The following is a 27,662-nucleotide window of genomic DNA, read 5'->3' as shown; positions in this document are numbered from 1 at the left end:
GTAAATAAATATGTTTGGTTGTCTAACAATTTCACTGTGACAAAATTCCATTGTAGACACTGAAAATTACATAAATTCTTGTTTGAGCGTCTACTTGACACTTTTACTTCTAAAGCTTCAGACCTGTTTTTACAACAATCTGTCAATGACGCCATATTTAACATCTTTTTAATTCGTGTCTGCATGGCCGTAGACATCAAATCGAATCTTGTTCACCAAATCTGAAGAGATTAATGTACTTGAAAATTGCATAAAAAAATCTGCATTTTGTTTTTCTGTTTCGTATAAAGGTATGTGTCTCTACTGCTCACAAACAATACCAGTGAAATCCACCCTTTCACACCAGCACAAAACCTCAACTTATGTCATAAAGTACATTAGATGACAACTAAACCACAGTCAGTTGTAGAGAGGCAGCAGTTTCTAATCCTGTTTTGAATGTTAATGGTGTGGCTAACTTAGCGCTTGGCTCACTGCTTGTTCCTTCAAGACTGTGCTATTATGTGGTTTCAATTATCTGACCAGCAGCACGACAGACTGACCACATGCAGGGTCTGGATTGCCTAATGACAGCAGGTTGCCTAGTCTTGACTATTTATAGCAGCCAACAAAGTCGCTTTCATCATCAAGGCCCAGACTATTTATTTCTGGAACACATAACTGTATTGTCTTTGGCAGTAATTACTTCAGTACAATCGTAATTAAGTAACACTTTTATGAAACCAATTAAAGGACACACTGACAATATGTTTTGTGTAAACCTTTTACATTTTTATTGCTTTTTAAACACAAAGAAGAAAGATTAATCAAAAAGTCCGAAGCCCATGTCTTCGTCTGACTCCTCCGATTCCTCTTTCTTCTCTTCCTTTTTCTCTTCCGCTGGTGATGAGGATAAAGACAACAGTCAGCAACAATGTTTGGCAGCACTGATATCCAGTACAGTCTACTTTGTTAGTGAATGCTACTTGGAATTATTTTGAGGACAGGTTTAATGGCATTCAGAACTTCAATCAATCTTACAAAAACATTTTTTAAAATTCTCTTTATCAATTTAAGTTAAGAATAATGAATATATACATACCAGCAGCAGGCGCAGCCCCAGCTCCAGCAGCCCCACCACCAGCAGCGGCAGGCGCTGCCACAGCGCCACCTGCTGGTACAGAGGCTAACTTAGAGAGGCCTGTGGAAAGAGAAAGAAATATTTTTAGCCAACATCCATGTCGATCATTTTGAACTCTAAAGTTGTTTAAACTGAAGGGCTTATACCTGAGTTCATGACTTCATTGATGTCTTTGCCATTCAGCTCACTAATGACCTGTAGAGAATAAAAGATATAACCACATGGCATCCGCAATGGAAGAAAACAAATAAATCAGCAGTTTTTGGAATTGCATGATACACCATTATTAAATGTCTTACCTTATTTAAGCGTTCGTCATCGGCCTCAATTCCTACGCTGCCCAAGATGGCCTTGATGTCCTTTGCAGAGGGGCTGGTGTTTCCACCGAGCACAGCAAGGAGGTAAGCGGCCACGTAACGCATTCTGTGGAGAGGAGACAGAAAATGACAGGTGAACAATCTGTGTATGAAGTTATGCAACAAGTCAACTCTTCCAAAGTGTCAAAGGCACAGAAAGGCATCACGTCTTAACCTAGAGGCTTTGCTATGTGAAAAATGTTCCTTAAGCAAAAACAGCCCACAAATAAAGACATATTTCTTAAGAATTATTCCGATTCTACCAACATCTGAAATGAACAATTACACCATGTCAGGAAAAATGATGATTTCCAGGTCATGATAAAAAATTATTAATCAAAGTTGTTGACAAGTTGTGACCTTGTTATTTCCTATCAATGCAAATTGGATCTCTTTGGTTGGACAAAACAAACCTGAATGTCAGCCTTGTTACTCGTAAATGATGGACAACCGTCACCATTTCAGACCTCAACACAGTCGAACATTTCAACATTAACTGTGCTGCTGAATATCATATTAATGGATGGTTTGGACTAGAAAATGCAGAAAAACAGGAAACAATGCTCACTACAATTTAGTAAGGCCTACATTCAGTCTATTATCTTTTATGTCTAATTTCTCAGACCTGCTGTTTATCACAAAGAAAACTACAAAGACCGGCAAATAGTCAAATCTGATCTTTTGACTATTTGTATACATCTATTTCTCAAAATCAACTAATGATCCACACATTTAAGCTCTAAATAAGTTGTATAAGGCAGCCACGATCATGGTAAATAAAATAGTGTGTGAATCTTGTATACTTGTACCTGATTAGTACAATTTTCTGTTTCTTTGTAAAGAACAGAAGTTAGAGTCTTGTCATTAGTCAAAACCACTCGCTTGTGTTTCACCTCAGCGCCAATAATAACCACGAGGCGGCTAATATGCATTCTCCGTAGGTTTGTAAGTAAATCTCACAACGACAACGTCTTGTACCTGCATGTAATAAACAGTCAAGCATAAACAGCAGTATTTACTTAAGAATACCATAAATGGCTGGGTTTTGTTTAGTAATAAGCTAGTATTTATTTTGGGGAGGGGCGCAGTTTTGACGTTAGCTTAGCTAGCGTTAGCTTTTCTTATATTCGCATATTAAATCGACATTAGACTTAAACACTGACAGAACGACGACAGCAATAAGGCCATTGTTGGAGTTTACATTTTGCCTTTAGGGAGTGGTATCGCAACCCCTGGAGCAGCGTTAAAACTACGTTAAGTTGTGATACACGTTCATTCTAAGCTAACTCAGATAGCATGGCGCCCAGTGTTTGTAGCTGTCCTCCATTAGTGACATAACACCAACAAACAACGACACATCTATCGCAAATTGAAAGAAACGGTCGATTGTGTTTGGCATTAAAAACACAATGAGGGTCAAACCGACCGACCAAATAAGTATTAAACTGTGGAAATTCAGACTTACTTTTAAGTCTAAAGAGACACGAAACGTCGGTCACGCTAGAAAATCCGGAAGAGGCAGGAGGGCGGTACCGGAAGCTGTAAGAACTAAGAGCATCAATTTAATTGGTTCGTTTGGATGTCAGCCATACATGTCTGCACATCGATAATATTGATCAGTTTATTTACCACCACTTCATGTATTTAGCGTTTAAATGGAACCGGTGTCAACATCTTCTACTGTTATATTAAACGTTGTATTTATTTAAATTAGGGTTTTTATTACTGAGAGTGTTTTTCTCATTATACTTTTGTTGGATGTAGAGCAACAGCATACTTTCCAGGTTATAAACACTGTCACAGTTGATGTATATGTATATGCCCTTTTTTTCCACATTTTTGTCTTACCTTTTCTCCTCCATTTCTACACTTTAAATTAATCTGCAGTGTGTTTTAGCTCTAAAAATATATCTTACAAGGGTTTATTTAACAAAGTAACCTGACAGCTTGTAAATTGTACAGTAGCTTGTGAGGCTGTTTAATATGTCTTATGTCAACAGTTATGTATGTAATAATATTTCCAGTACAATATTTTTATGTGTGTGTAGCGAGAAAGAGATATCTTGATCTGTTGCAGCAGTGTTAGATGTATGTTCTACTAAAGTAAGAGTATTAACACCTTGAAGTTAAAAAAAAGAAGAAGAAGCAAAATTTAAACTACATCACCACATTATTGTATTGTCATTATTTCTGATGCATTCCCTGTGCACAGCTTTCAAACACTGGAACTCGTCAAACCAGTGCTCAATTTAATATTTGAGTAAGTTTATCTATATTTACCAATTTATGACTTATAATGAGATTATGAATATATGTGTATAATTGATTACTTTAGATATAAAGCAAATGTAATGGGAAAAGTATAATGTATCACATTTAAATGGAGGAGAAATTTAAAGTAGCATATAATGAAACTGATCAAGTAAGTTATAACTGTACAGTGTTTGGTTAAAAGATCAAAAAGTTGTCATGTCTTCCCTTAAACTAACACTTAAATGGCTTTAGATTTGCCTTTTTAATGCACTGCAGCAGCTGCCCTCCATGTACCACAAGTAGAATAAAAAAATAAATAGTGAGTTAATTACTTTGTTGGGGAAAATAAAAGACAACAGCCAGATGCTACACATCTTTAAAAATATATATTATGCAACAACAGCAGTGTGTGGTGTGCTACTTTAGAACAATACACTGAGACAGTTCATTGCATACAATATTTATTTCATCGAGTCACAATCAGAAATAGAGTTCTGAAATTGTGATGTAATTTTCTCTAGCTAAGCTGTAGCTATAAATGGATTATTTACTGAGCAGTTGTAATACCAAGTGTGCTTTAAATGTTATAGAAAACCCCCAAAACAGCGATGATTCAACAATGAGATCACCCTCTTTGACAACCTACAATTCGGCCAGCTCCTCCTGTCTCTCCTGTTTGAAGAGCCAGTCGAGCAAAAAGACCACTGAGTCCGACATGAACTCTACAATCTTCTTCACGTTTGTCACGTACCACATTTTATAGCTACATTCTCCCATCAACACGAGGAGAAAAATGAACAAAAACCCAAGGAAGATGCGGTCTAAGTAATAGTTTGCCTTTTCTCTGGAGGTCCACTGCTCCCATGGCAGCGCACGCCGAGCTTCACTGTGTTTGCTGAAGTGCAGCAAAGCTCTATGTTCGTCATCCAGCTCGTCATCCTCTGGAGCCTCCAGGTCTCGGCTGCCCTCTGCTCCATCAGCTTCAGCCATTTTATAGTAATGTGTTGCAGCAAATTAAGCGTCTGCAGTCTGAGACACCAACAGAAACAAGATATTAGATCTGAAGAGTAAAGTAGTGAAGACGTTTCTGAGATGCCTCAAGAAGCTTTTTCCTAAAATGAATACGAAGAGCCTTACCTTGACGAAGATTAGTCTCTCAGATGAGACAAAGTCACACACAAAATTGAGACTCTCACACTGGCACCACGTGAATGCCCCTTCAACATTTGTTAGGCCACAGGAGTGTGTTGTGCAAAGGCAGTAAATGCCAAGTTGGTTGTGTGGTGCAGACCTCAATAGGATGAGGGCTGTGGATTAGGCCACACTCAGCAGTTTCAAATCCCTCAGCGAGGATGAAGGTGACAGATGGTAATATACGTATCGATGTGTTTGTGACTGAGGGACAGACAGAGACAGAGATAGAGGGTGAAGGTTTTACATGTTCATAAATCTGAGTTAAATAAATGTCTTTGTGGAGCTCACTGTAAGTATTAACACAAAACCTGGTGCTTTTAAGCATTTAAAGGTGCATATTCTAAATCTGATTAGACATTTTTTTATAGTATTAAATACTGCGAGTAGATGTTGTATGACTGAAATCAGACAGAAGTCAAACCGATGACAAAGCAGAACTGGTGCAGCTTTAGCATAAGCTTTAGCTTTCAAGCTGAATAAATCACTTCAGCATAATGCTCTGTGGGTAATTTACTCAAATGCTGCAGAGCCTTTTCACCGTTCTGCCACAGCTTTTGAAATATGGCTTAAACTAACTGAATTAGCTGAAGAGGTTCCTGCACACTGTGATAACGACGGATGGCTGAATTGCTTGTGATGTTGCCAGAGTTTTGCCTCATTTGGTGACTTCATTGTTCATTTACATTCCAAGCAGGGCCTTTTCACTTCTCTGTGTATCGTATCCTCAAACCTCCAATGTGAGTGTTTACTAATTAATCATTCCACTAAATCTAATCACATTTTTTTGGTTAGTTCATCAATTTGGTCTAAATTTAAATATCTCAGCAACTGTGTGATGAACTGGCATGAAGCACGGATTGTGTCCTGAGTATGAATTTTATTTACTTTGGTGATCTCTGACTTTTCTTGTAGCATGACCAGCAGGTGAACATTCTCCTTTGCCCAATATTATGGTTTATGACCAAATTTCTTCAAAACCCACATCATCAGTGGCAACCTGCTAACACACTAAGAACAACTTGAAGGTTGAGTTTTTCATTAAATTTATACTTGACATTTCTAAAAAAAAAAAAAAAAAAGATTGTTTGAATATGTTAATGCACAATTTTGCACAATATTTTTTAGACTATAATACATAAAGGCAGAAATTAGGATTAAAAAGTAGGTATTTTAAGCATTAAAACATTTCCCCCTCCCCAAACATATCACATTGTGTCACATGAGGGAGTTGTTTCTGCTGTCGTGCACCATGCGGTGATGGTGGTAGTGAGTGTGCATTTCAGGATTTTTCATCATAGGCAATTATTATGTTTGTACCGGTTGTACAGACTCCAGGAAGTCAGAGCATTGAGTTCACAATTCTCCTAACAGGAGAAGGTTCAGAGCATCTAAAAAAAATATGGAACTGCTTTAATGCAGGTGTTGATGAAATTTCTCTGCTTCATCTGTAATAAAAAAAATGCCACTGTGTGCAGATTTCCTTTTAGACAGGAGGGTTACATTCCTGGAGGTATGATGAGGTTCTGGACAGGATGTCAGCACATGTAACTGATTACTGTTGTGGTTCCATCCGTACACACAGTTGCTTCATTTCCAGGACCAGGAGCAGCTTTTGGTACTGGCACCAGCAGGAGCAGTGGTTACGGATCTATCAGAGATTCAGCTCAACAAAAACACAAACTTGTGCTGTAAATCTTCTTCTTAATGTTTGCTATCCTCCAAATTAGTCAACTCCAACATAAAACATAGTTCTGATGTATGTTAAAGAAACAAGACATTACTGGTATCAGCGGATCCTTGGGTGTTTTGCATACTCAACTTGAGAAATAATTTTTTAACCAATGCTTCTTCTATCTTTGGTTCTGACTGAGGCTTCCTGTTGTTTTGACACCGATGAGCAAGTTTCTCGGCATATGAACTGATATACTTCTTCACTGTCAGATCACAGGAAAACTTGAAGAAACTATTCATGTTTATTTTTGTGTTCTTACCAACAATCTTTTTGAGCATGAAATGTTTGTTGTAACACTTATTATGTTGACATGTACATTAGAATTCAACGTGAATCAATTAGGGAAGCATTGAGTGAAAACAAAATCAAGCAGGCAGATGGGGATAATATTTGTTCCCCTAATTGCAGGCTCATTTTTTAAAAGATGACTTAAAAAAATGTGAATGTGTCAGAAATCGATATGTCCCATGACTCAGTGAAGGACTTCGCTGTGTCTTATAATGAGTTGATATTCCATATCAGTTCCACATCACATGGAATCCCATGTTCATGACTGATGTACTCCCAATGGAAACTATGAACAAAGAAATACTGCAGTCCTTTTACAGGTTTACATCCACTTTCTCGGTCAGGCCTGGTGTGCTGGTGGGGCATGGGGTTGGCTCTGCAGGTTTACATAACATGCAGCGGCGAGTGATTTGGATCAGTGTGACACGAAATCGCTTTATCCTGAACGCATACACCATGGGGTTGAGGGCTGAGTTCACATGGGACATGAAAATCCCAACATACATAGCAAACTTAGGTACGTAACACTTTGGGCAAAAGAAGTTGATGCAGTTCATGATATGTATTGGCAGCCAACACACCAGAAAGAGGAAGACCACCAAGGCCAGTGACTTGGCCAGCTTCAGCTCCTTCCGATAATACCTGTCTCCATCACATGTGGCCTCGGCACGGCGGTTAAGCTGCCGCCGGATAACCCTGAAGATCTCCCCGTACAGAATGATCATTATGGTCAGTGGTACCACCACCCAGCCGAAGAAATTAAAGTACACCATGTAGTCCATCCTCATGACAGTGGTGAACTCGCAGACGATCTCGCTGGAACTGCTGAGGTTTCCTTGAGCATCGCGGTTGTTCCAACCAATCATTGGTACCAATCCAGTGAGGAATGAGAGGATCCAGCACAGACAAACTGCCACGTATGCCCTCCCCTGGGTCACGATGGTGCTGTACCTGATTGAAAGAGAAATGACAGGTTTTCCAATCACCTAAATGCACACATGGTTACTAATGTAATAATATTTCTTGGAACAAATGCCCATCTTTGTTATTTCTCTCAGGTGCCAGCTTTTGACATTTGCATCCAACTGATAAACAATGAGAAGTGCAGACGACTGCCAAATCTCTTAACAAACTGTGCTTATGTCAGTTATTTAGGCAGACAGGAGCATTTCAATTTGCTTAAAAGCTTTTGATGTTTAGCCCATTGATTTGCATTAAATCAAGCAACGATATATGGTACCACTGTGTGTCAGACATCACTGAGAGCCTCCGACTGTTCACAAATTCTCTGAAGTTAAAAGCACACATTTAACTCTCTGAGGCTAAAGACAATAAAATATGAGATATTATTAGTGCATCTGCCATAACCATTTGTTCTTAATGGCATTATCAGAAAATTAAAAGGTTTTGTTATTTAAGGATGAAGTTCATTTTTTTATGTTTGTTTCAGGATTCAGTAAAAATAAAAGCTACTTGAGTTTGTTTAAAATAGTAGATAAGATAAATGAGAGACCATGAGCTAAATGCCATACAGTGCGGTAGCAAATAAATTCGTTATGTGACAGACACAAATACGTATAAATAAGCTGACGAATATATAAAGCATTATGTCAACAGTGTATTTGAGGGTGGGACTAGTTTAGATCTCAGTATATTTTTAAGAAGAAAGCTGCAATGGACTGGAAGAGGCAATCACGACCAGTCCAGGATGACACTGATACCCATTTCCTATTGCTCTCAGTTATGAATATTTTATTGCTCTTCCTGTAAGCAGAGCATTATTTACTTTTCTGAGAAGTCATTTTTTCTGGACATTTTTACCACAACTTTCATCATCTAATGTAATCTAAACCGACACATGTTTTTTTTTTTTTTTAATAGTTTATGTGTAAATTCCAAGATAACCAAATGACACTTTTTAACAGAAAGTGTAACAACTGGTTTTACACCTTGTTCCTCACCTGGTGGGAATCTTGACCCGCAGATATCTGTCGATGGCTATAGCCAGCAAGGAAAGAATGGAGCTCTGTGTGATGATCAGCAGCAGGCAGGAGAGGAAGAGGCAGGTGTAGAACTGAGTGTTAAATCCCAGACTGATGATGATAGCCAGAGGAATGACCAAGACTCCCACTGCGATGTCAGCCACAGCCAGAGACACGATGAAGCAGAAGGTGGTGTTGCGGAGAGCCCGGTTCACGCACACCACCAGCACCACCAGTACATTCCCCAGCACAGAAGCCAGCGCGATGGCTGTCTCAATGGAGATGTACATCATGTCCACATGCTCCCGGGGCTTGATACCAGGAGAGGAAGACATTTCTTTTTTTTTTTGCTCTTCACAGATCTCACTTACCTTTACTCAGAAAGAAAGAAATTAATCAATTTTTGAAACTTCTTCTTTCCACTTTGGGTTTTGGTTCAGCAAAAGCATCTTCCATTGTGTCTGTTCTCAGCCAGATAGGTGTAGTTTTTCTCTTTGCATCGTTTGCACACTGAGCGGCCTGTGTGCTCATGAAGGCACACTGAATGATTAATCCTCAGCATGTTATTCAGGCTCTGCACAGGACTGGGTACCAGTGCATCACCACTCTGCTACATCCTTCACTCCCTCACTCTCTCTCTCTTGCCCGCTCTCTCACTAATCTGTGTACGCGAGTCATAAAATCGAGGGGAGGGACGTTGATTTCTGCAGCACCCTGCAGCAATAGTTTTGTTCACGTTAAGTGTGTGTGTGTGGGCGTGTGTGCAGTTTTTGAGAGAAGCTGTGGTCTGTAATTAGTGGCAAGATGCATTTTGAAAAGGGCATAAAATAAGCTGTAAACTGATGTGCATTGGAACTGATTTTGTTTTATCCCCACCCAAATGAGGAGATGAAAGTGCAATGTCGAAGTTGGAGAAAGACTGAGTTTTTCAACTGTAAAATCACATTTAATAAACAGTACTGGTCAAACTCAAGGAGACAGTCTGGCACATGACCCCTCAAAACCACAACTTTTTACACTTTAGGTTTTGCATGTGATTTAAGCAAACAGGCAACCATATGTTAATCATTGATAGATGCTGATGTTGTCATTGTTAGAGAATGTAGATTCCCTCAATGAGTCTTTTTGCTAAGCTAAGCTAACTTGCTGCTGGTTGTTTAGGTTTAATGTATTGGGCAGACAAGAGAGCCGTATCATTCTTCACCTAACTCTTTAAAAACAACAACAACAACAAAATAAAAAACAAATAAGAGCTCACTTCCACATGTCAGATTATTTCTTTAAAAGGAATTAATCATCGTATTGCAAACAAAACAATTTTACAATAATTTCAGTGCTGTCATAAAGGTTGCATTGAGCTCACACCATCTGATTAAACTATTCTTAGAATTCATCATATTCAGTTGGGACTGAAGTCTTCCCCTGTGTGAAGGATCATCTGTACACCACATGCAGTCAGATTTTAATTACACAACATCAATACCTGAAAGACACGCTGATAATTGGAGGTATGAAAGACTTATAGAGGTTGAGGTCCAATTTATCATTTATGTCATCCACTAGCAATAAAATCAGATCAATAGCAGCATTTTGAAGCTTTGACCTAGAATTTAATCCATCAATCAGGCGCAAAAAATCTCTCCTCTCTGAGAAGCTATAATGTTTTATGATGTTTTAAAGTACATTTTAGTGTTGTTTTTAAAAATAAGCAATAAACACTTTATTGACACAGGTTTGAATTGAATTTCAATTACACAATTTTTCCCATTACATCTCTTTGTCTTCATAGTGTTCTGCACAAAATGTACTTTCTGTAACTGGGACTGCAGTGGATACAAGTTTGAGTACTCGCAAAAACTTAATTTAATTGTCCATCCGAGGATGAAAAGACTTTGGCAGCAAGTATCTCTGAGTAAGCAATCACTGAGATGGTCTTTAGTTGCTTAAGGAGGCAGATTCAGTTTCTGCCTGTAAGTTTAATCAGTTGGTTCACTTTACTTTAAGAAAAGCGATGACTCTGGGACATTGCTGATGATCTCAGAGTTTGGTGTATCCATTAGAGCGTTTGTAGGCAGACACTGAATCATTTTTTATTATTCCTCTGTCATCGCTGTGGCTGTCAACATGCAACACCACCGGAGACGCAATAACTGAAAAGGGCAAAAATGACAAAAAATACAATATTGCACTATTTGTCAAACATAGTGGCTCAGCACCACCGGTATATTGCATTTGTTGCACTTTTGTTGTTTACCCATTTCTTTGTTGCAGCGTGCTTGTTTCTTTTCATCCCTCTTCGGTCGATCCAGCAACGTAAAATTTGTCCTCTGTGGCAACGTAAAGATATCATTAAATTTTACTTGAACCCCATTGAAATGTTAAAAACTGATTTTGTTGGCTGTATATGGTTTCAGTATAATACAACAAAAAATCAGTTAGGTAACTATTGTGTCATGTACATAAATGTGCCCAGCCTATACCGACTTATATTATACAAAATAAACAAATACATCTTACTGCAGTGGTGATACTTTATAAAATCTGAACCCTTGACCCCTACTGAAAGGGGATCCAATGACTCTGTTATGCTGATGGAGGCATTTTGCTGGCATTATTTGGGTGCACTTGACCTCTTGGAGAAAAGGTCACTGCAAATCAATACAAAGTTGAGTGATCACTTTTATCCTAAGATGAAACATTGCTGTCCTGATATGAGTGGTCTCTTCCAGGATGACTGTGCCTACATCCACAGGGCACGAAGGGCCACTGAATGGCTTGATATGTAGGAAAATGATAGTAAATTGTATTCTATGGCCTTCACAGTCAACAGATCTCAAGTTAATTGAACACTTATGGGAAATTTTGGACTGAGGTATCAGGCAGTGTTCTCGATGGGCATCGTCAAATCACCGAATGAAGGAATATCTTTTGGAAGACGTTTCATGCCTTCAGTAGAGCCCCAGAGAACTGCAGAGTCAATGCCAAAGTGCACTGAAGCTGATTTTGCAGCCCATGATACTAAGACACTTTATGTTTTCCTTTAATTTGTCACTCATCTGTAAATCCAATGTAATTTCTGCCACTGATTCCTTCTACTTTAGTTGTACCGCACAACATAATTACCTATAAACAGACGTAATAAATTTGATTATGGTCTTGCAGGGATCCGCTTGTGCGTGTGTGCCACGGGAATTACATGACAGTGAAGCTTCTATTACCGGTTTCAATTAACAAAATTATTGTCAACGTCCTCACCGAGCATCCCAGCTTAATGTAGAATTTACTTCACCCTGACATAACCATTCCGCTGCTCTGCTGTCTTTATTTGTGTCGATATTAATTAGTCAACCTCAGCGGTTCTTCTAAAGGATATGAGCGCTCAAATTAATGAGCTGAATGGAGGGCAATCAAAAATAAATGTGGCATGGGTCTGAATATTAAATGTACAGACCAAATTGCTCCGCAGTGTTGAATAGTGCTCATGGGATGGCACCAGTCAGATGATGTTCTATGCTGTTGTTTGTTTCATGTGTCTGCATTTATTGCTTTGTTCATTTATTTGAATATTAACTAATGCAGATTTTAAACAGGGCGTAGTTCTGGATTTATCACATACACTGTTAAACAGGGATTGGATTTCCATTAAGTGATTATTTTTTGGTGATAGTCATGTGTTATAGGTGCATTTATTTGCAAAAGAATAAACAATGACACAAACCTCATCTTCCCATTAAAACAAAGGTAGTTATTATGGGTTAGACAGTCTACCACACATTCAGCTATTTTTCATTTGTATTTGGAAAATTATTTCAAAATAAAATGTTAAATTTAAAGTTTCATAATGCATTTCTTTTTTGACAATTAGAGTACAAAAAGATTTACTGAAACTCAACTCACTAAAATATGAGTTATACTTATGAGCCCCCCTCCTTGTTGTTGAATTCCAGGTTGGGATTATTTGTTTATTATTTACTTATTGTTTGTTTTAAAATTTTTGGCATTTTGGTTTTTGTGGGTACATTAACTTGCTTGATGAATGTCTTTACCACTCCCTTATTATAGCTTCTTTACCTTCATGAGTGCGTGCATGCATGGACCAGTCCAACAGAGTAATCTCACATAGCCAGCTCCATCTCCACAGCCCTTTGTCAGCGCTGTAGAATGGTATACACCTTATTGTCATTCATCTATAGGGGGAAATGCTCTGGTTTGTTCATATTTCTTGAAAGCAGTTACAGTTGTCTTGGGTGGTGCTAAGCCCAGGATGCAGCCCTGATGCCCTTGCAAAATTGTGTGGAGAGAAATATTGTGGTAAAGAATTTATATGCAGGGAGGTGAGCACTGACATTCAAATGATTAATTCTCTAAAGGAACTAAGTCTGCTTTACTGCGTGATCCAAATCTTACTATTGTCAGTGTAAAATCCTTCTCTGGGTTATTGTTGTTGTTTCCCAGAGTGGAGGGAATTTTGAAAACCGCAGCAGGGTGATGGCCTAAGGGAAGGGCAATGCTGTGTGAAGCCTGCACAGAAACGGCAGATCTCATAGATATTAAGGGAAACATATACTGCAAATATATAAAAGTGAAATCACAATGAAGCACACTTAAAATGCAGAAATGCAACATTTACAAAATCGCATGCAAAAGTGAAACCACAATTAGGGAAACGTGCTGTATGACTATACTAGTACCGCATTTGCAGATCCATGGCCACGCCCATCTTACGCACAGATGCAGACGTACACCTGAGTGACGTTCTCTCCTGCTGCGCACCTGCAGGATTGTGGGTGTTCGTTCATGGAGGTGGAGAAATGCGTTTGGGAAGCTGTTTAAAAAGCTCCTACTTTTTCCACAGTCTTTGAGGATGTAACTGATGAGGACCATTTGGAGACACTGTTAACTGAGGATGGAGACAGTTTCAGCTCGGTGGTCTGGTGAGTCAATCTGCATTCATTATGCAGTAAAAAGACTGCGGTGTTTGCCACTTAAGCTCAATGTTGAAATTTTGACCCAAACTGGCTTCGGTTTCGTTTTTCCTGCACCCGGTGTTGTTTACTGTTGAGCCTGCATAAAGTGTTGACCAGCACTTATCTATTAGGAGCAGGCCACAAACAGAAAATCAATAAATAAATAAATCAAACTTTATTGTATAGCACTTCATACATTTACACTTCATACCCCCCACTTCCTTCCAGCATCGTAAATAAATGCAATGAGGAAACACTAGAGGACAAAATTCTCAAAAAAAAAAAAAAAAAAAAGCAAACAAAATAACACAATAACAGAAAAATGTTGGAGACCAAAAATTACTAAGTAAATCAATAAAAGCAATAAATTGCAAGAATAGCAGCATGCACATTTATCATGACATATTTTCAAATAAAGTATATGTTGCATAATCAACACAAATCTGCCTGAAATGAATGAAAAATATACAAAAACTATATTTAAGCAATCGGTAGCTAGCATGGTTGTGCTTAGGCTCCACACCATAATTTTTGAAAAGTAGTTTTTGTCAAATGGACAACAGAGGGTGAGAGCCATCCAACCACATAGCAACGGATGTATACTTTGAATTTATGGAATACGGTCATACATTAGCTCATACAGAACCTATAGATTTTTTAGAAGGGGAGGCACTGTGGGACAGTGGCACTGTTGCACCAAAGCAAAAAAGGTTCTGTGTTCAAACCTGTTTCATAGCTTTGGCCTTTCTGTGTGGAGTTTGCATGTTTTTCCTGTATGTGCATTGCTTTTCGCCTGGGTGTTATGACTTTTGATGATTCTAGATTGTTGTTTTGGAGCTCATTGTGGTGGCTCTGGCTGGTCACCATCATATGGCAGTGGTCTGACTCACTGGATGTAGATCGAAGGGTAATGAGCCACGCATTTCACACAGCTTTCTCTTCCCTTTTCCCTATCTGTGTGTTACTGTTTCAAAAATCCCCTTTACTACAAGAAACAACAACCACGTCTGGGCAGCAACCTACTCACTGAAAATGACCAGGTTTTAATGAAGGTTCGTATCATGCAGTAGTTTCCCAATTTTGGGTGGAATATCCATTTTAATGGCAGTGCTCACCTCCCTGCATGTAGATGTTCCACCAAAACAATTCCCGACTTTGAGTAAACACCATCGCTGCATCCTGTTCGCAGCCATGCCCATTAGGACTGCAATTAGTTTCCCTTAATCATGCATAAGTTTAAGCCTTAATACAATTAATACGGGTGAGTTACATTAAAAAAAAATTACCCCAATAGAGTTGTCATGAACACGAGAATTATGAAGAGAGACGAAAACCTTTTTTTATTCCAGCATGTTACTATGTTAATGTCAAGTATATTTGGACATTTTCACATGGAAGTCTCCAGGGATTGTTTCAATTATGAAGTGAACCTCAAGTGGCCATTTAGGAGCTGTTTAATTTTTGAGCTTTGGAGGTTGCAGCTTGATTTTTCACCGACCTACCCTGAATGTATGGTACATTCAGTGACTGTTCACCAAATCACAATCTATGAATTCAAATCATGACTTTGCAACAGTTTGGTCAGAAGGCTCTAGAGCTTTGTTACTAATTCGGCTGATAGCTACAGTGGCAAGGTTAACCATGAAGCCATGACATGAAATTACTTTACATTTTATCAGAGGAACCCTGAGGAGTAGCTTTTTTTTTTTTTTTACTGAACCAGCAGAGGCAAACCGCTGGCCACTCCTTTCAGTGCTGCAGGGATATTTTTGTCATTGATGATAAAGTGACTCTACTGTCAACCTTTTAATGTAACTTCCACAGTTTCAGTAACAGTTCATTCTTTGTGGAGTATTTCATTTGGTTTAATTTGTATGTTTTATCAGAAGCCTCTATATTCTTAATTAGCAATAGTCAGTATTTTAAGCATGCTGCTGAACTTTAGGTGCCAAACAGAACCACTTTTAGATTTAAAACAATTGAATTTAAATTATACATTGATTGTTGACCATGTTTTTTCTGGTTACATGAGCTCTCAGGGCAAGTGTACTTGTTTTAACCATACATTTTTGAGTGCTGATACGTTAAAAAAAAATAAAAATAGTTACTCGGTAAAAGCATTTTCTGCAAGAACGACCCAGTTCCTTGTTGTATTGCAGTTATCACTTTTGTATTTGGCTCTTCATCTTGTTTGTGTTTTTGTACATTTTTAGAGAAAGTCATTGTTTGCTTTGCTTTTTCACTGTTATGCCAGCTCAGTAAAACCTGGGCTTCTTTAAGGAAGTGAAATTCATGACCTTAATGCACTTGTACAAAGTAATCAGATGTATGTGATTACACAGCGTATATGCAGAAATCTACAATTCAGCACCCTCCTCATAAATGTGACAGATCTAAAGAAACCTTTGTCACCTGATCAGTCAGATTTTTCCAACATATGAGGGGAGAATGAGAAAAAAAATCCTTTACTCACTATTCATTTTCTAATTGGAATACACCAGCGTAACTGTACTGGTGTGCTGTGATGTGTTTTTAAAAAAAGGAAAATTATTTCTTGTAGCAAAAGGAAATGTTGTTACATGTAATGTCTCAGTAGTGTCTACAACAAGAACAAAAAAGTGTACATAACAAAAGTCACTGCAGCATGATGGACAGCTGCAGCACAGTCCTGGTCCTCTCTCCTGTCAGCTCAGGCTCGACTGTGCCACTAGAAATGTAGGAGATCTGGATGTGTGCAGTGTGATTCTGGTTGCATTAACTTGCTCCATTAGACTCCAGGGTGGAGTCTAATGGAGAAGAGAAGATAACAAATGGTCAGTACTTGGTAAAGCTATGATTTCTGTGGTGCTAAACAGTCTAATCTGTTGTTGAGATATTATCTCATATTTCCGCCTAACAGAAGTATCATAAGCGCTCTTATCATAGACACTATTTCCTGGCCCAAATAATGTGTTGCAACTTCCTGCAGTTTAAATGTGTTTTTCATATTCACGTGTTAGACCAGGCAAACAATTAAGAGTAAAATGCTACCAGACAGTGACAGATAAATATATTATTATATATTTAAGCCTGCGAAACCAACAAACAAACAAAAAAAAAAAAAACACGGGCAAAGCTCTCTGTAAATTGTTGTGTGTCATCACATCTTGGGGAAAAAAAAAAAGAAACGAGTGGTAGAGGACTTCCTCAAAGGTTTCACAAGAATGAAATGAATGATCAGTGGCACAACGCAGTCAGGCTCAGACTCAGATACGCTGCATCAATTACCATCAGACATTTGCTTCATAAGAGGCACGATGAATGCTGGAGAAGTGATTTACACGCTGGTGGAAGTGCTCATCGCTGTTAGCTGCTGTCTCGGTAACTTGTTGGTTATTTTGGCGCTGTGGACCAGTAAAAGCATTCAGCAGCCCACCTTCTGCCTTATTGTGTCTCTGGCTGTGGCTGACTTCATGGTTGGCTGCGTGGCCATACCACTGGCTGTTGTTGTTGATGGACGAGTGAAGACTTCATTCCACGCTTGTCTCTTCATCAGCTGTGTGGTCATCCTGTTGACTCTAGTTTCAGTCCTGTCTCTTCTGGCTATTGCAGTGGACCGGTTCTTCCGGGTGTACGTCCCTCTCAGGTAGGACTTTTTCTGGACTGTTATTCATGCAAATGGAACTGCTGGGCATGGCTTTGAGTCAGATGCTTTGCATTTTTAGCCAGTCTTAGTCCTGACCTCTTTCAATAGCTTGCACTTCCAAAAGGTTCTACTTTACTTACAATGACTTCATACCTTTGTGAAGATAATGCTAAATTCTTCTTTTTCAATTGCAATGTACTGGTCAGAGTACGCAATGTATTTTACCTTAACTATTGTATTTCTCTGTAGGTATAAAAGGACTGTAACCCAGAGACATTCTTGTCTGGTGGTCGCTGCATGTTGGCTTGTTGCAGTGCCACTGAGCTTCACTCCCATGCTCGGATGGTACAACCACAAAAACCTGTCAGAGTCTGTCAATTCTACAATCGTCTGCCAGTTCATAGCCGTCATCCCCATGTCGTACCTGGTGTACTTCAACTTTTTCCTCTGCACCTTCACACCTCTGTTGGTGATGATTGTATTGTACAGCTATATCTTCTGTTCTGTTCGAGGCAACCTTCGAGAGAAACCAGGCAGTGTTACCCCACAACAGTCTGAGAGCTACATGAAGAAAGAGAAGGAGCTTGCACGATCTCTGTCCCTGGTCTTGGCTCTGTTTGCTCTGTCCTGGCTCCCTCTCCACTTAATGAACTGCATTGTTTACTTTGGTAAACCAACTGATGTGCCGATCTTAGCGTTCCATGTTGGCATTGTGCTTTCTCATGTTAACTCAGCTGTCAACCCAGTTGTGTATGCATTCAAAATACAGAAAATCAAGACGGCATTTCTGAGGATCTGGAGACAATATCTTTCGTGTGCAGCAGAAAATCAAGGATCTCAGACAAGTCAGACAACAGACAACAATCCCAGCAGCAATGTTAACAGTGTGACCAACAATGACTGAATGTAGATTTCTTTGTTTTTCGGAGCAAGTTTGACTGATAGACTTTTTATAACATGTTAGATGCATTTGAATTCAACAGCATTTTTTTCATTGATAAAAGTGTGCATGGATACAGCAAACAAATCTATCCATAAACACTGAATGCTCTGTCATAAGCAGGACTCTGTGTTCTGTGCATATGTGGAGGAGTTCATGTGTCTGCATGTATTGCGAAAACTGTCGCAGAGGAAAAGGGTAACTTCCACTTGTCTTGAAAGCTTTAAGTTTTACACGAAGTTTCATATCACTGTTCTTTTTCTGTTTCTGTTCACGTTTCAGATCTTCATTTCAACAGAAAATGCACTCTGTCTTAAAAATGACATTCAATATCCTTAACGCTATGTATTCAATTTAAATTCAACATAGCTAAACCAGGTCTGTGGTGATGAAGTCAGATATCTGGGAATGGAATGCAAAACATCATCCTTGCAAAAGTAATTTTTTAAACCTTTGCTTAGTGATTGTTCTCACTTTAACAGGTATGTGTTAAGTCAGCTCTCCTGCATTCTGCTGTTGTTTTTAATCATAAATGTTTGTAATATTTTGTTCCCACATGTATATGGAAGTAGACACATATTTCAAAACAGTTTCTCTCTCTCACACAGACACACATACCGCAAAGTATAACCACAAATATGACAAAAGAGTTTGAGCGAGTATTGACACAATTGCAGCAAGCACTGGGAGTTTTTATTGCAATGCCATACAGATGCTAGTTGTACTTCTTAACTAGAAGTACCACCACAATTACCAAATGAAGTAAACAGTGCACTGTACAGACTTTATTACACACCATCTCTTTCTATGCAATGTTAGGATCATATATATATATATGTACTTTTAATTTGCAAGCCCTTCTAGACAAACTTCTCTCATACCTTTGCAAATGTATTTCGCAGCACATTGTCCAAACTTTTTCTTAGATTACAAGATGGCGATGGGAAAGAAAGCTTATGTGTTTTCTGCCGCAGCTGCCTGAAATAGTTTACACAAGGAAATTGTAGATCTTGATAAGCCATGCTGAATGTAAGGCTTTTGTAAACTTTATGGTAAATGATTCCTTTACTTAATGTGTCTGATTGTAATTAATTATAGACATCTTAATAATGACACATTTTTGTCACTTTTTTTCACTTTTTTAGTATTGTTTTATTTGTATTTTCGACAAATTACAAGGGTATTCCTCGTTACAATAAACAAAAAAATAGAATAAAAATACTTGTAAATTAACTTGTGTTTCTTGCATCACAATTTTGCTCCAGTTTTTAACAAACATGTGACAGGACATGCCTTTGCGCTTGCTCACGATTTCACGGACACTTCATTTCATTCAGGTTTGTGGTTGTGAAAGTTTCTTTCATTTCCTCAATTTTAGAATTGACAGCTCAGATTTAAACAGAGTAAGTGTGAATGTGAAGTTACATTAAACCGTTTTTGATGTTTATAAATGCAGGCTTTTAGACCGTATTTACTTCCCTCCATTTTAAACAGTTTGTACATATTTACAAACCAACATTAGCTGCCAAAATGTATTATAAAACAATTTATTTTGTCTACACTACGCTGGTAAACTTTAGAGCCACTCTCTTTGCAGAAGGCATGTCAATGGGACATGATAGAGTTTTACTTGCATAAGCCTTAAACACTGTCTCATTTCCTTATTTTGCATATGTAAGTCTTTAACTGTGGTCCTTTTGACAGGATTATCAAACAAATTTAATATCGGTCTAATGTCAGTCCTCTAATTTGGCTGTAGAATGATAAAATGGTGTTTTTAAATAACGCGTCAGATAATATCTTTAGTTCTAAACTGTCCAAAAAAGATAGTAGATGAACCTTAGTTTTTCACTTGTCTTATCAATCCCTCATAAATACTTTATCTTTCACAGAAAAAAAACAGAAGTTTACAACAAAGTTTAAATCTTTTCCAAAGTGATGTTTGTCTTTTGCCACAAGGTGGCATTAGAGTGTCTCCGTCATCACTTGCATCAGTGAGTGAGCTTCATCCCAAGCACTCATTGTACCTCTCAAGGAAGGTAATAGACTGTATAGTTATCACCTGAGTAGGATTTACTCCATCCCACAAACTATACAACCTACTACCTCATCTTGCTAGGCTCAACTTCGAGCACCAATGAATATCCTTAAAAGCAAGCTTTGGTCATTGTGTATCAACTTTAGAAAATGTCTCAGTAGACCAGTTCCACCATTGTTTGTGGTAAACATGTAAAGTCTTTGTTGTGTCTGCAGTTGCATCTCCACAGGTGGGGGATGAGTTCTTTGTTAAATATTGTATTTACTCAGTCTTTGAGTTCCTTTAATCCGCGAAGCTTCCCTTGTGCACACAGCCTTCAGCATCACGGAAGATTATCCTGTTTCCTTCGGAAAGACAGTAGATTGTATAGTTATCTCAAAAGGAGGACATTAACCCCACAACTATTCAATCTACTACCTCAGCCTTAAGGACAGATAGTTTTGCAGGTAGCAGCGGAAGCTTGTTGGTCAAACTGTGAGACACAAATAAAGAGAGAGTTTTTAGATGTCAGTATTCACCTGGAACACAGTGATTGAGTAACAATTAACCTGCACAGAGGCTGTAAAGTACAGGTCTTATACCACAACTTGTCATTCCATCTAAGATGTTTTTCAAATGATTTCCTGTGACTGGTTCCACATTAAATGTAATTTTTGTACAACTACTAAAAAATGTACACACTTACCATTAAGTCACAACATTCAAATACAGCCCTGTTAAAACTGTTACCATGTCTGAGTAGCAGTCTGGTAACAGCTTTATCAAGGATTACGTTCTAGGATGGCTTCATCTTTAGACTCATTACACTGTAATCTGAGCTGTAAAATCAAGGCATGGTTCGTTGGAGTGCTAATGTGATTATGGAAGTGATATACTGTATCTGGCCACGTGCATATCATCAGTTTCTTAATAATGTGCACACCAAACTAAAAACTACACCTCTGTTGCCAGAGAAAGTGCAGCAATTTGTGCAGCCCTGCAAGGTAAAAATCACTGGCAAGAAATGTAGGGTGACAATGCCAAGAATTAGTCCCCATTTTACTCTAAAACTTGGCCTTTCCAGGTCGACTTCCAGACAGGCAGAGAAAAAAATTGTTCCGTTTAATCTCTTCTTTCTCCAGCTCTGTCCCTTCCATCCCTACTCCCAGAAAGTAATGCAAAGGAAAGGCTGACAAATAGAAAATGGCAGAACCTCAGCCATTTTATGAAGTTGTTTGGCACACATACCCAACATCTGTGGTGCAACCTGTGAACTGCCTCCTCCTTGGAATCCCTATCTATAAGCTCCACTCTTTATTTCCCTCATATACTGGCAGAGGGAACGTGAAGAGTAACTTAAGGGAATTGCTTGCTAGTGATACTCAAATGTAAAAATCCAGTTATTTTTGTTTTTTGCTCGACATCTTAACTAGTGGAACTTAAGGTCTGACTTCGGAAAAATGCCCTTTTTTGCTCAGTGTGAAAGCCACTTCAAGTCCATTGAAAACGAAGTCTGTTTACTGTGCCAGCTAGCGTCTGGGACACAAGCTGGGTAGAGCCATCCAAGTCCAGACAGAGCCCTGCTTTGGTGGAGTTGACTGAGCCCAGACACTGTTATGGTAGACGATGACGGTCAACTCATGCAAAAGGCTAGGATGCTTTGCATAAATTAGCATGTGAACCACGGTGGCTGAAAAGCGGCTGGGCTGTTCATTAACATTCTGAATTCCTCTTTGGCCCAATTAATGCCGGCGGTGATTGAAATGTTTTGGCAGCCTGCGTAGCTGCGGTGGCAGGGCATGCTTGCTGGGGCAGAATGAAAAGGCACTAAGGGCATCAGCGAGTGGGAGGCCTTAACTGAGATGCTGAATTAATTAGCCAATAAATGGTATCAAACACTTCTAAGTGGCTGGCCAATGCAAAGGGAAGGGAGTGACGGCAGGAATCAATTCAACTTTTAAGACAAGAAAAGTGGTGCATTACAAAGAGATTTGTTGTGGTGACAGACTGCTTTTGTGATTGCTAACTTCTGGAATAATTTATCGGCAGGACTGACCTTTGCTTATCCATCCAGTAATATTGGTTGGTTTGAAGATTGCTAAACTGCTGCCAGAACTTTAGAACTTCAATTCAAAAGCTACGCTTGAGGTAAGCGCTAATTTATCTCTCCTAAGAGTCCATGTAAGGGAGCCAAAGGTAGATTTGCTAACAAAGAACTACAGCAAATATTTCCTACACCTAGAAGTCACAATTTGACAGTCTGTCCACAAGCTGCCAATGAGAGTAAAATGGCTGCCCTGTTGTGGATACACAACTTTGATATGCGACTCCGTCACAACAATCAACATACCAATCAACACATCGCTGATGCGGACATTCGTTTTTGCTTCAGATAGGCATGCCCAGAGCTGCTCATCGTACAGAATATATTCAGCCTATTACAGATGTCCGTGTTGGCAAATCCTCAGTAGCCAAACAACTGAGTATTTAGTAAATGAATGCATCAAAAAATATACTCATTACAAACTGGCGATGGTCCACGATGATCGGCAGAATACGGGGGATGACTGTGAGGGAAAAGACTGAGGTTGGTTTCTCTTAATGCGGCTCTCTCCAGTATTTGGTGCCAAGAAATGGGCATTGTCTGCCTGCCAAGCTGAATCTCAATGAGACAAAAGTGGGTGATGTGGTGGATGCAGCATGGCAGAACCCATCACTGAGGTGGGGGTGGGGGGGAGGAGAATGTTGGCAGCCGAGCAATGAGAGGATGCCATGTCAGAGAGGGGGCATGATCCCACACAATAAGGTATGGTGGCGTAGCGTGCAGCCAGATGCTCAGTGCGGTGTCTGCACTGTAAGCTAGGTGTTCACACATGTGTAGAAAGGTCCATTGTTCCGTAAGCAGACTTTGTCCATATGTTGGACAAGTGCTTGTGCTTTGTAAGAGCCTGAGGTTTCAGTCTCATCATCTGTGATGCATCCTGATTTTGTTTAATAAACCCAGGTTGCAGGAGTTTAGATCCATCTGGTGAGCAGTAACACTCAATGTCTTCATGTCTTTATTTAGAACATCATTTCCAAATGACCCATGTCAGTGGAGCATCAAATAACTCAGCTATCCTCTGTGTTTCTTACAAGACATACTGGGTAACTGTGTTTATAAGAGTTTTTACAGTGGCTTTTCTGAAGTTTAATGATTCGGCGCAATACTTATGCTTAAAAAGAGAACCTGAATTAAAGATTTTCACATCCCAGCTTTTTTTTAACATACAGGTATAAAGCAGAACATAAATATCCCACGCTCAGGCCCACAAATCAATTCTGTTCTGAATTTCTTCTTTATTTTTTCGTACCTGTTTTGTGTCTTACTTTCTATTCTTTTTGGGGATTTCTTAAACTAAAGCTGCATTTTTCTTTAATATTTTGGTTAAGTGCTTTAAAGAAAACATTAAATGTATTGACTTCAGCAGATATTTTAATATTTTAAAATAATATCTCTTTGCTATTCAGGATGCGGTTTTCATATCTAAAATGTGAGCAACTGTTGTCTGGTCCACACCAGTGGTGCCCAATAGTTTTTGTTTGGGACCCATGAACACAGCCTACGTGACTCTCAGTGACAGGTTTTGTGACTAATTGTGTGTGGCAGAATTGAGTTTTCACTCAACTCTAACCCTGGTTAAGTTAGGTTACATTCTTGTAACCTCTGTGTGACACTTTGTAGGGATCTAGACCTCAGACTGTGGAAAGCATGATTAGATGTTCAGGATTTGGATTTTGAGTCTCGGGGCAAACCTCTAATAGAAGGGAATGACAACTGCCTATAAATGGCATTTGCCCTGATGCTCAGCACACTTGGTGTCTCTTTGATACTAAATCAGAGTTACCATGCCACTTATAAGATAACACTGACATGGTTGTTGAATCAAGGGCAATGAACCAATTTAAAGTACACCAACACAAAACATGGTGGCCGCTCACGAACATTGGAAATTATCTTAACCTTATGGCTGACAAAGTAAAACATTAAAAAAAAGAAATAAATAAATGGGACTGCTTGACTATTAACTAGTTAGACAAATTGTAGTTCTTTTGAAATTGCTGTTTGACAACATATTTTTTTGGGCCAATGATTGTATGTCTGATTTAATTTTCAATACATTCAACATGATGATATATAATTTGCTACTGTACAACTGTTAATGATTATTATTATGCTAATAACTGTCATTTTATTGTATTTTTATCAGAAGGGCAATACCTGTAGGTGTACTGATGGTGATTTTAAGGCTTGTTATTTTATGTGGCATTTTAGTAACACTCAAGTGGTAACCTGCAGGGCTTAAAAATGTAGCTGGCATGGAAGTACCAAAAACTGTAGTTCCTTGAATGGCCACTTGAAGCTGCTCCAAAAGCAAGTCAGTCTCCATAGACCTCTGTGTTAAAATGTTCAACTTTACAGCAGAATTGAACAAGTTTACAGCCTCGTACAGAAGCTGGTTTTGATGTCTATAGCTAACTTCCCCATTTATTTGGCAACTATACAGGATGAAACTTTTATGTAACTCACTCACTCAAATTTTACTATGGCTAAAAGTTGTGCCTCATTAAGTGCATGGCTACTTCAAGTGACACCTACATGCCATTGCTCATTTATGGATTAGTTGGGAGGAGTCAAGCCCTGCCACATTGGTGAAGGCTAGAGTCACCACGCTTAGTTTCAAAACCACTGTACATTAAATCTGTGGGTGTTGTCACAGAGTTTATGTCACACCTTGGAGTGAAAATTGAACAGATTAGCCTACAATATAATTTTAAGCCACTGCTAAGGCTGATGCATATTTTAAAAATGTTTTCATGTCAAGTAATTTAATGTGCCCAGCGTGGGTTTGTTTACCCCATGGATGTTTCATTTTATGAATAAGGCGAGAAGACTTATTTGTTTCGGGCTTTTTCTACACCTGCATGTCAAATCCATATTCTGCTGTACTTAGACTTAGTGAAGCATATCTTTAAATATACAAGTAGTGACAGCCTCAAGAGACCTGGGCAGGGGGAAAAAAAGTATTTGCAAGTACTTTTTAATGTTTGTTTTAGTCCAAGTTAGCAGCTTGATATTGGCACAGTGACTGTGTGAAAGATTAGATGATCACAGGACAGCGTTTTAATTATTGTCATATGTGGATCTGTCCTGTCATATGAAACCTGCCAATCCATTATTCCCCAAGGATTCAGACTAATACGAAGACACTGGCTGGCCATCCAAAGAGATTTCTCAGCTTTTGTTCTGAACTAGAATGGTTTCAAGTGGTCGTTTATATAAATCGACTGTCGTCGAAAGAGTTGGATCAAGTGCTGTTTATAGGGCACTAAACAGCTCAGCTAAAACGTGTGCAATGCAGTATGACCTGATAAAAACAGCAACCAGAAAGAGACTTTGATCCCGGTAACCACAGAGTCACTCCAACCGTGGGGAGGAGAGAAACACAAATAGCGGAGGATATGACTTTCCAAACAACATGTCATCAAGCAGCATAGCAAGTTCATCTGAGGAGAACCAGGGGGGGTTGAGGGGGGAAGTGGAGGAAATAAGTTCATTTTCTCCCTCCCTGCCCAGCCTCCCTGCGCCCTCCCACTTTTTTTTTCTTTTTTCTTCATTCACCCTTTCTGCACAGTGCTGTATGCAATAATCTGTTGTTATCACACACTCAGACGCAAACGCTGACTCGGCTGTATGCAAACAAAACCGCACACAACTGCACACCAAGTAACATATGTCAAAAATGTTTACAGTGTCGTTTTGTGAGTGTAGTCTGTAAAGTAAAACAGAGTTTTTTGTTTGTTTCTTGTACATTTCATGAATTTGAATAGTAATGTTTTCATAGCTTTTGTGGTTTAAAAACAAAAGAAAACAAAACACCAAACAAAACAAACCAAAAAGGCTTGATCTGAAACCGAGGCCCAGTAATCTCATAATGCAAGCCCCTTCATGTATAGAACAGTGCTTGCAACAGAGGGATCTGGTTCGTACTGGTTTTTGAACAGGTCTATCAAACAGCAGGATTCAGGAACACTTTAGGATTGATCCAGCCAGACTGTATGACATGGAAACCACATATTTTTCAGATTCTTATTCCACCCATGCGTGATATTTTGTCATTTTGTGGTAAATAAATGGTGACAGCAGCTGGGGGATATTTGATGTTGCCTCTGGTTGCAGATTTTGTGCACCTATGTAGCAATCCTGCAACTCCAAAATGCTTAATAACAAGGGTTAAATGTATTTTATCACAGGAATTTCCTGTTTGAAACTAGCGGTAATAATCTCTTTTGATGGGGTGAGGTAAGCTCCTTCAAACCACTGTAGTTGCAGTGTCTTTAGGCTGTTGACTTGTAAATTGTACCAAAAAATGTTGCATTTTACTGCAGTCTTGTTCTTTGAGGGGCAGTAGCGCCACCATAAAAATTTCTTTTTACTTCAGGCATGTGTTTTAATCAAACGGTGCAACGTAAACAAGCTTCTCATTACAGTAAACATGTACAAACGACAACAAACTGCATCATTTAAAACTAAACCCCAGTGTGTCTCGATGGAACAGAAACGGTGGAGATTTAGGCATTGTGTTCGGTGCAAGCAAAGGAGACACGTGTACAGTGTGGAAGGTGACAGCAAAAGAAATGTAAAAGTGCAGCAGACACGAATACAGGGAGATCTGAGTTTAAAAAAAGAGGAATATCAAGGCCCAAACAGAAGCAGAATCAAAAATGAGAAATACCTGAGTTTTTTTGTTAAGATCAGGCGAGTGTTCACCCGCAGACAATAAGGCCATGGTGGCGACGACAAAAAAAAAAAGAAAAAAAAGGCGGGTTAGAAAGGAGACGAGAATACATTTCCACATCCCTCTCTTTCGCCTGCAAGACGGGGGAAAGGCTGAGTAGTGTACCAGCAAGTAACCCCACTCGAACAGGGGCTGGGGCTTGAGAGCAGTTTTTGGGCCATGCCCTCCTCTCTCCCTGCCCACTTTTGCCCAGCTGCCAAGAGAGAGAGACAGCACGGAGAAAGGGAGGCAGGAAAAGACATCACAAAAGTCACCGATTTTTGCTTACATGCTCCCATTTAATATATGAAAATCCGCACGGAGAATGCATCAAAGTATACCGAATTGACCGAGCAAACTGGCCACATAA

At 39.0% G+C, this 27,662-nt stretch overlaps 3 protein-coding genes and 1 long non-coding RNA gene across 4 annotated transcripts in view; 1 reads left to right on the top strand and 3 right to left on the bottom strand.

Annotated features, from left to right (window-relative positions):
• The window catches only part of LOC103356200 (adenosine receptor A1-like), a 711,380-nt gene extending 691,704 nt beyond the window's left edge, over positions 1 to 19,676 (top strand). Inside the window, exons 2-3 of the mRNA XM_008280276.1 lie at positions 17,094 to 17,517; positions 17,767 to 19,676. Of these exons, the coding sequence (XP_008278498.1) occupies positions 17,105 to 17,517; positions 17,767 to 18,421 (1,068 nt within the window). The 5' untranslated portion in view covers positions 17,094 to 17,104 and the 3' untranslated portion in view covers positions 18,422 to 19,676. The remainder of the gene's footprint in view (positions 1 to 17,093; positions 17,518 to 17,766) is intronic.
• rplp2 (ribosomal protein, large P2) lies at positions 750 to 3,053 on the bottom strand. Its single transcript, XM_008280253.1, has 5 exons — positions 2,942 to 3,053; positions 1,420 to 1,543; positions 1,267 to 1,315; positions 1,082 to 1,180; positions 750 to 879 (listed from the first exon to the last, which is right to left on the bottom strand). The coding sequence occupies exons 2-5, from the start codon at positions 1,540 to 1,542 to the stop codon at positions 803 to 805; spliced, it is 348 nt and encodes a 115-aa protein (XP_008278475.1). The 5' UTR covers position 1,543; positions 2,942 to 3,053; the 3' UTR covers positions 750 to 802.
• On the bottom strand, positions 7,258 to 9,260 carry LOC103356190 (adenosine receptor A1). The gene is made up of 2 exons (XM_008280264.1): positions 8,905 to 9,260; positions 7,258 to 7,894 (listed from the first exon to the last, which is right to left on the bottom strand). Exons 1-2 carry the CDS (start codon positions 9,258 to 9,260, stop codon positions 7,258 to 7,260), a joined length of 993 nt encoding a protein of 330 aa, XP_008278486.1.
• On the bottom strand, positions 19,129 to 27,662 carry LOC103356209 (uncharacterized). Its single transcript, XR_520129.1, has 2 exons — positions 27,251 to 27,662; positions 19,129 to 20,967 (listed from the first exon to the last, which is right to left on the bottom strand). It is a non-coding gene; the product is annotated as an uncharacterized LOC103356209 (long non-coding RNA).

This window comes from Stegastes partitus, unplaced genomic scaffold, assembly GCF_000690725.1.
Source record: "Stegastes partitus isolate 25-593 unplaced genomic scaffold, Stegastes_partitus-1.0.2 Scaffold5, whole genome shotgun sequence".
Lineage (NCBI taxonomy): Eukaryota > Metazoa > Chordata > Actinopteri > Pomacentridae > Stegastes > Stegastes partitus.
The sequence above is the reverse complement of the archived record's forward strand: the minus strand, read 5'-3'. Positions and strand labels throughout refer to the sequence as shown.

What these genes read in the sequence shown, in the direction of transcription:
- rplp2 (XM_008280253.1), bottom strand. Translation starts at nt 1,542, where the DNA reads ATGCGTTACGTGGCCGCTTACCTCCTTGCTGTGCTCGGTGGAAACACC. An exon ending in ATGACGAACGCTTAAATAAG is followed by an intron (nt 1,316 to 1,419) that starts GTAAGACATTTA and finishes TATTCTCTACAG; the next exon opens with GTCATTAGTGAGCTGAATGG. An exon ending in TGGGGCTGCGCCTGCTGCTG is followed by an intron (nt 880 to 1,081) that starts GTATGTATATAT and finishes CCTCATCACCAG; the next exon opens with CGGAAGAGAAAAAGGAAGAG.
- LOC103356190 (XM_008280264.1), bottom strand. Translation starts at nt 9,260, where the DNA reads ATGTCTTCCTCTCCTGGTATCAAGCCCCGGGAGCATGTGGACATGATG. An exon ending in CGGGTCAAGATTCCCACCAG is followed by an intron (nt 7,895 to 8,904) that starts GTGAGGAACAAG and finishes TCTTTCAATCAG; the next exon opens with GTACAGCACCATCGTGACCC.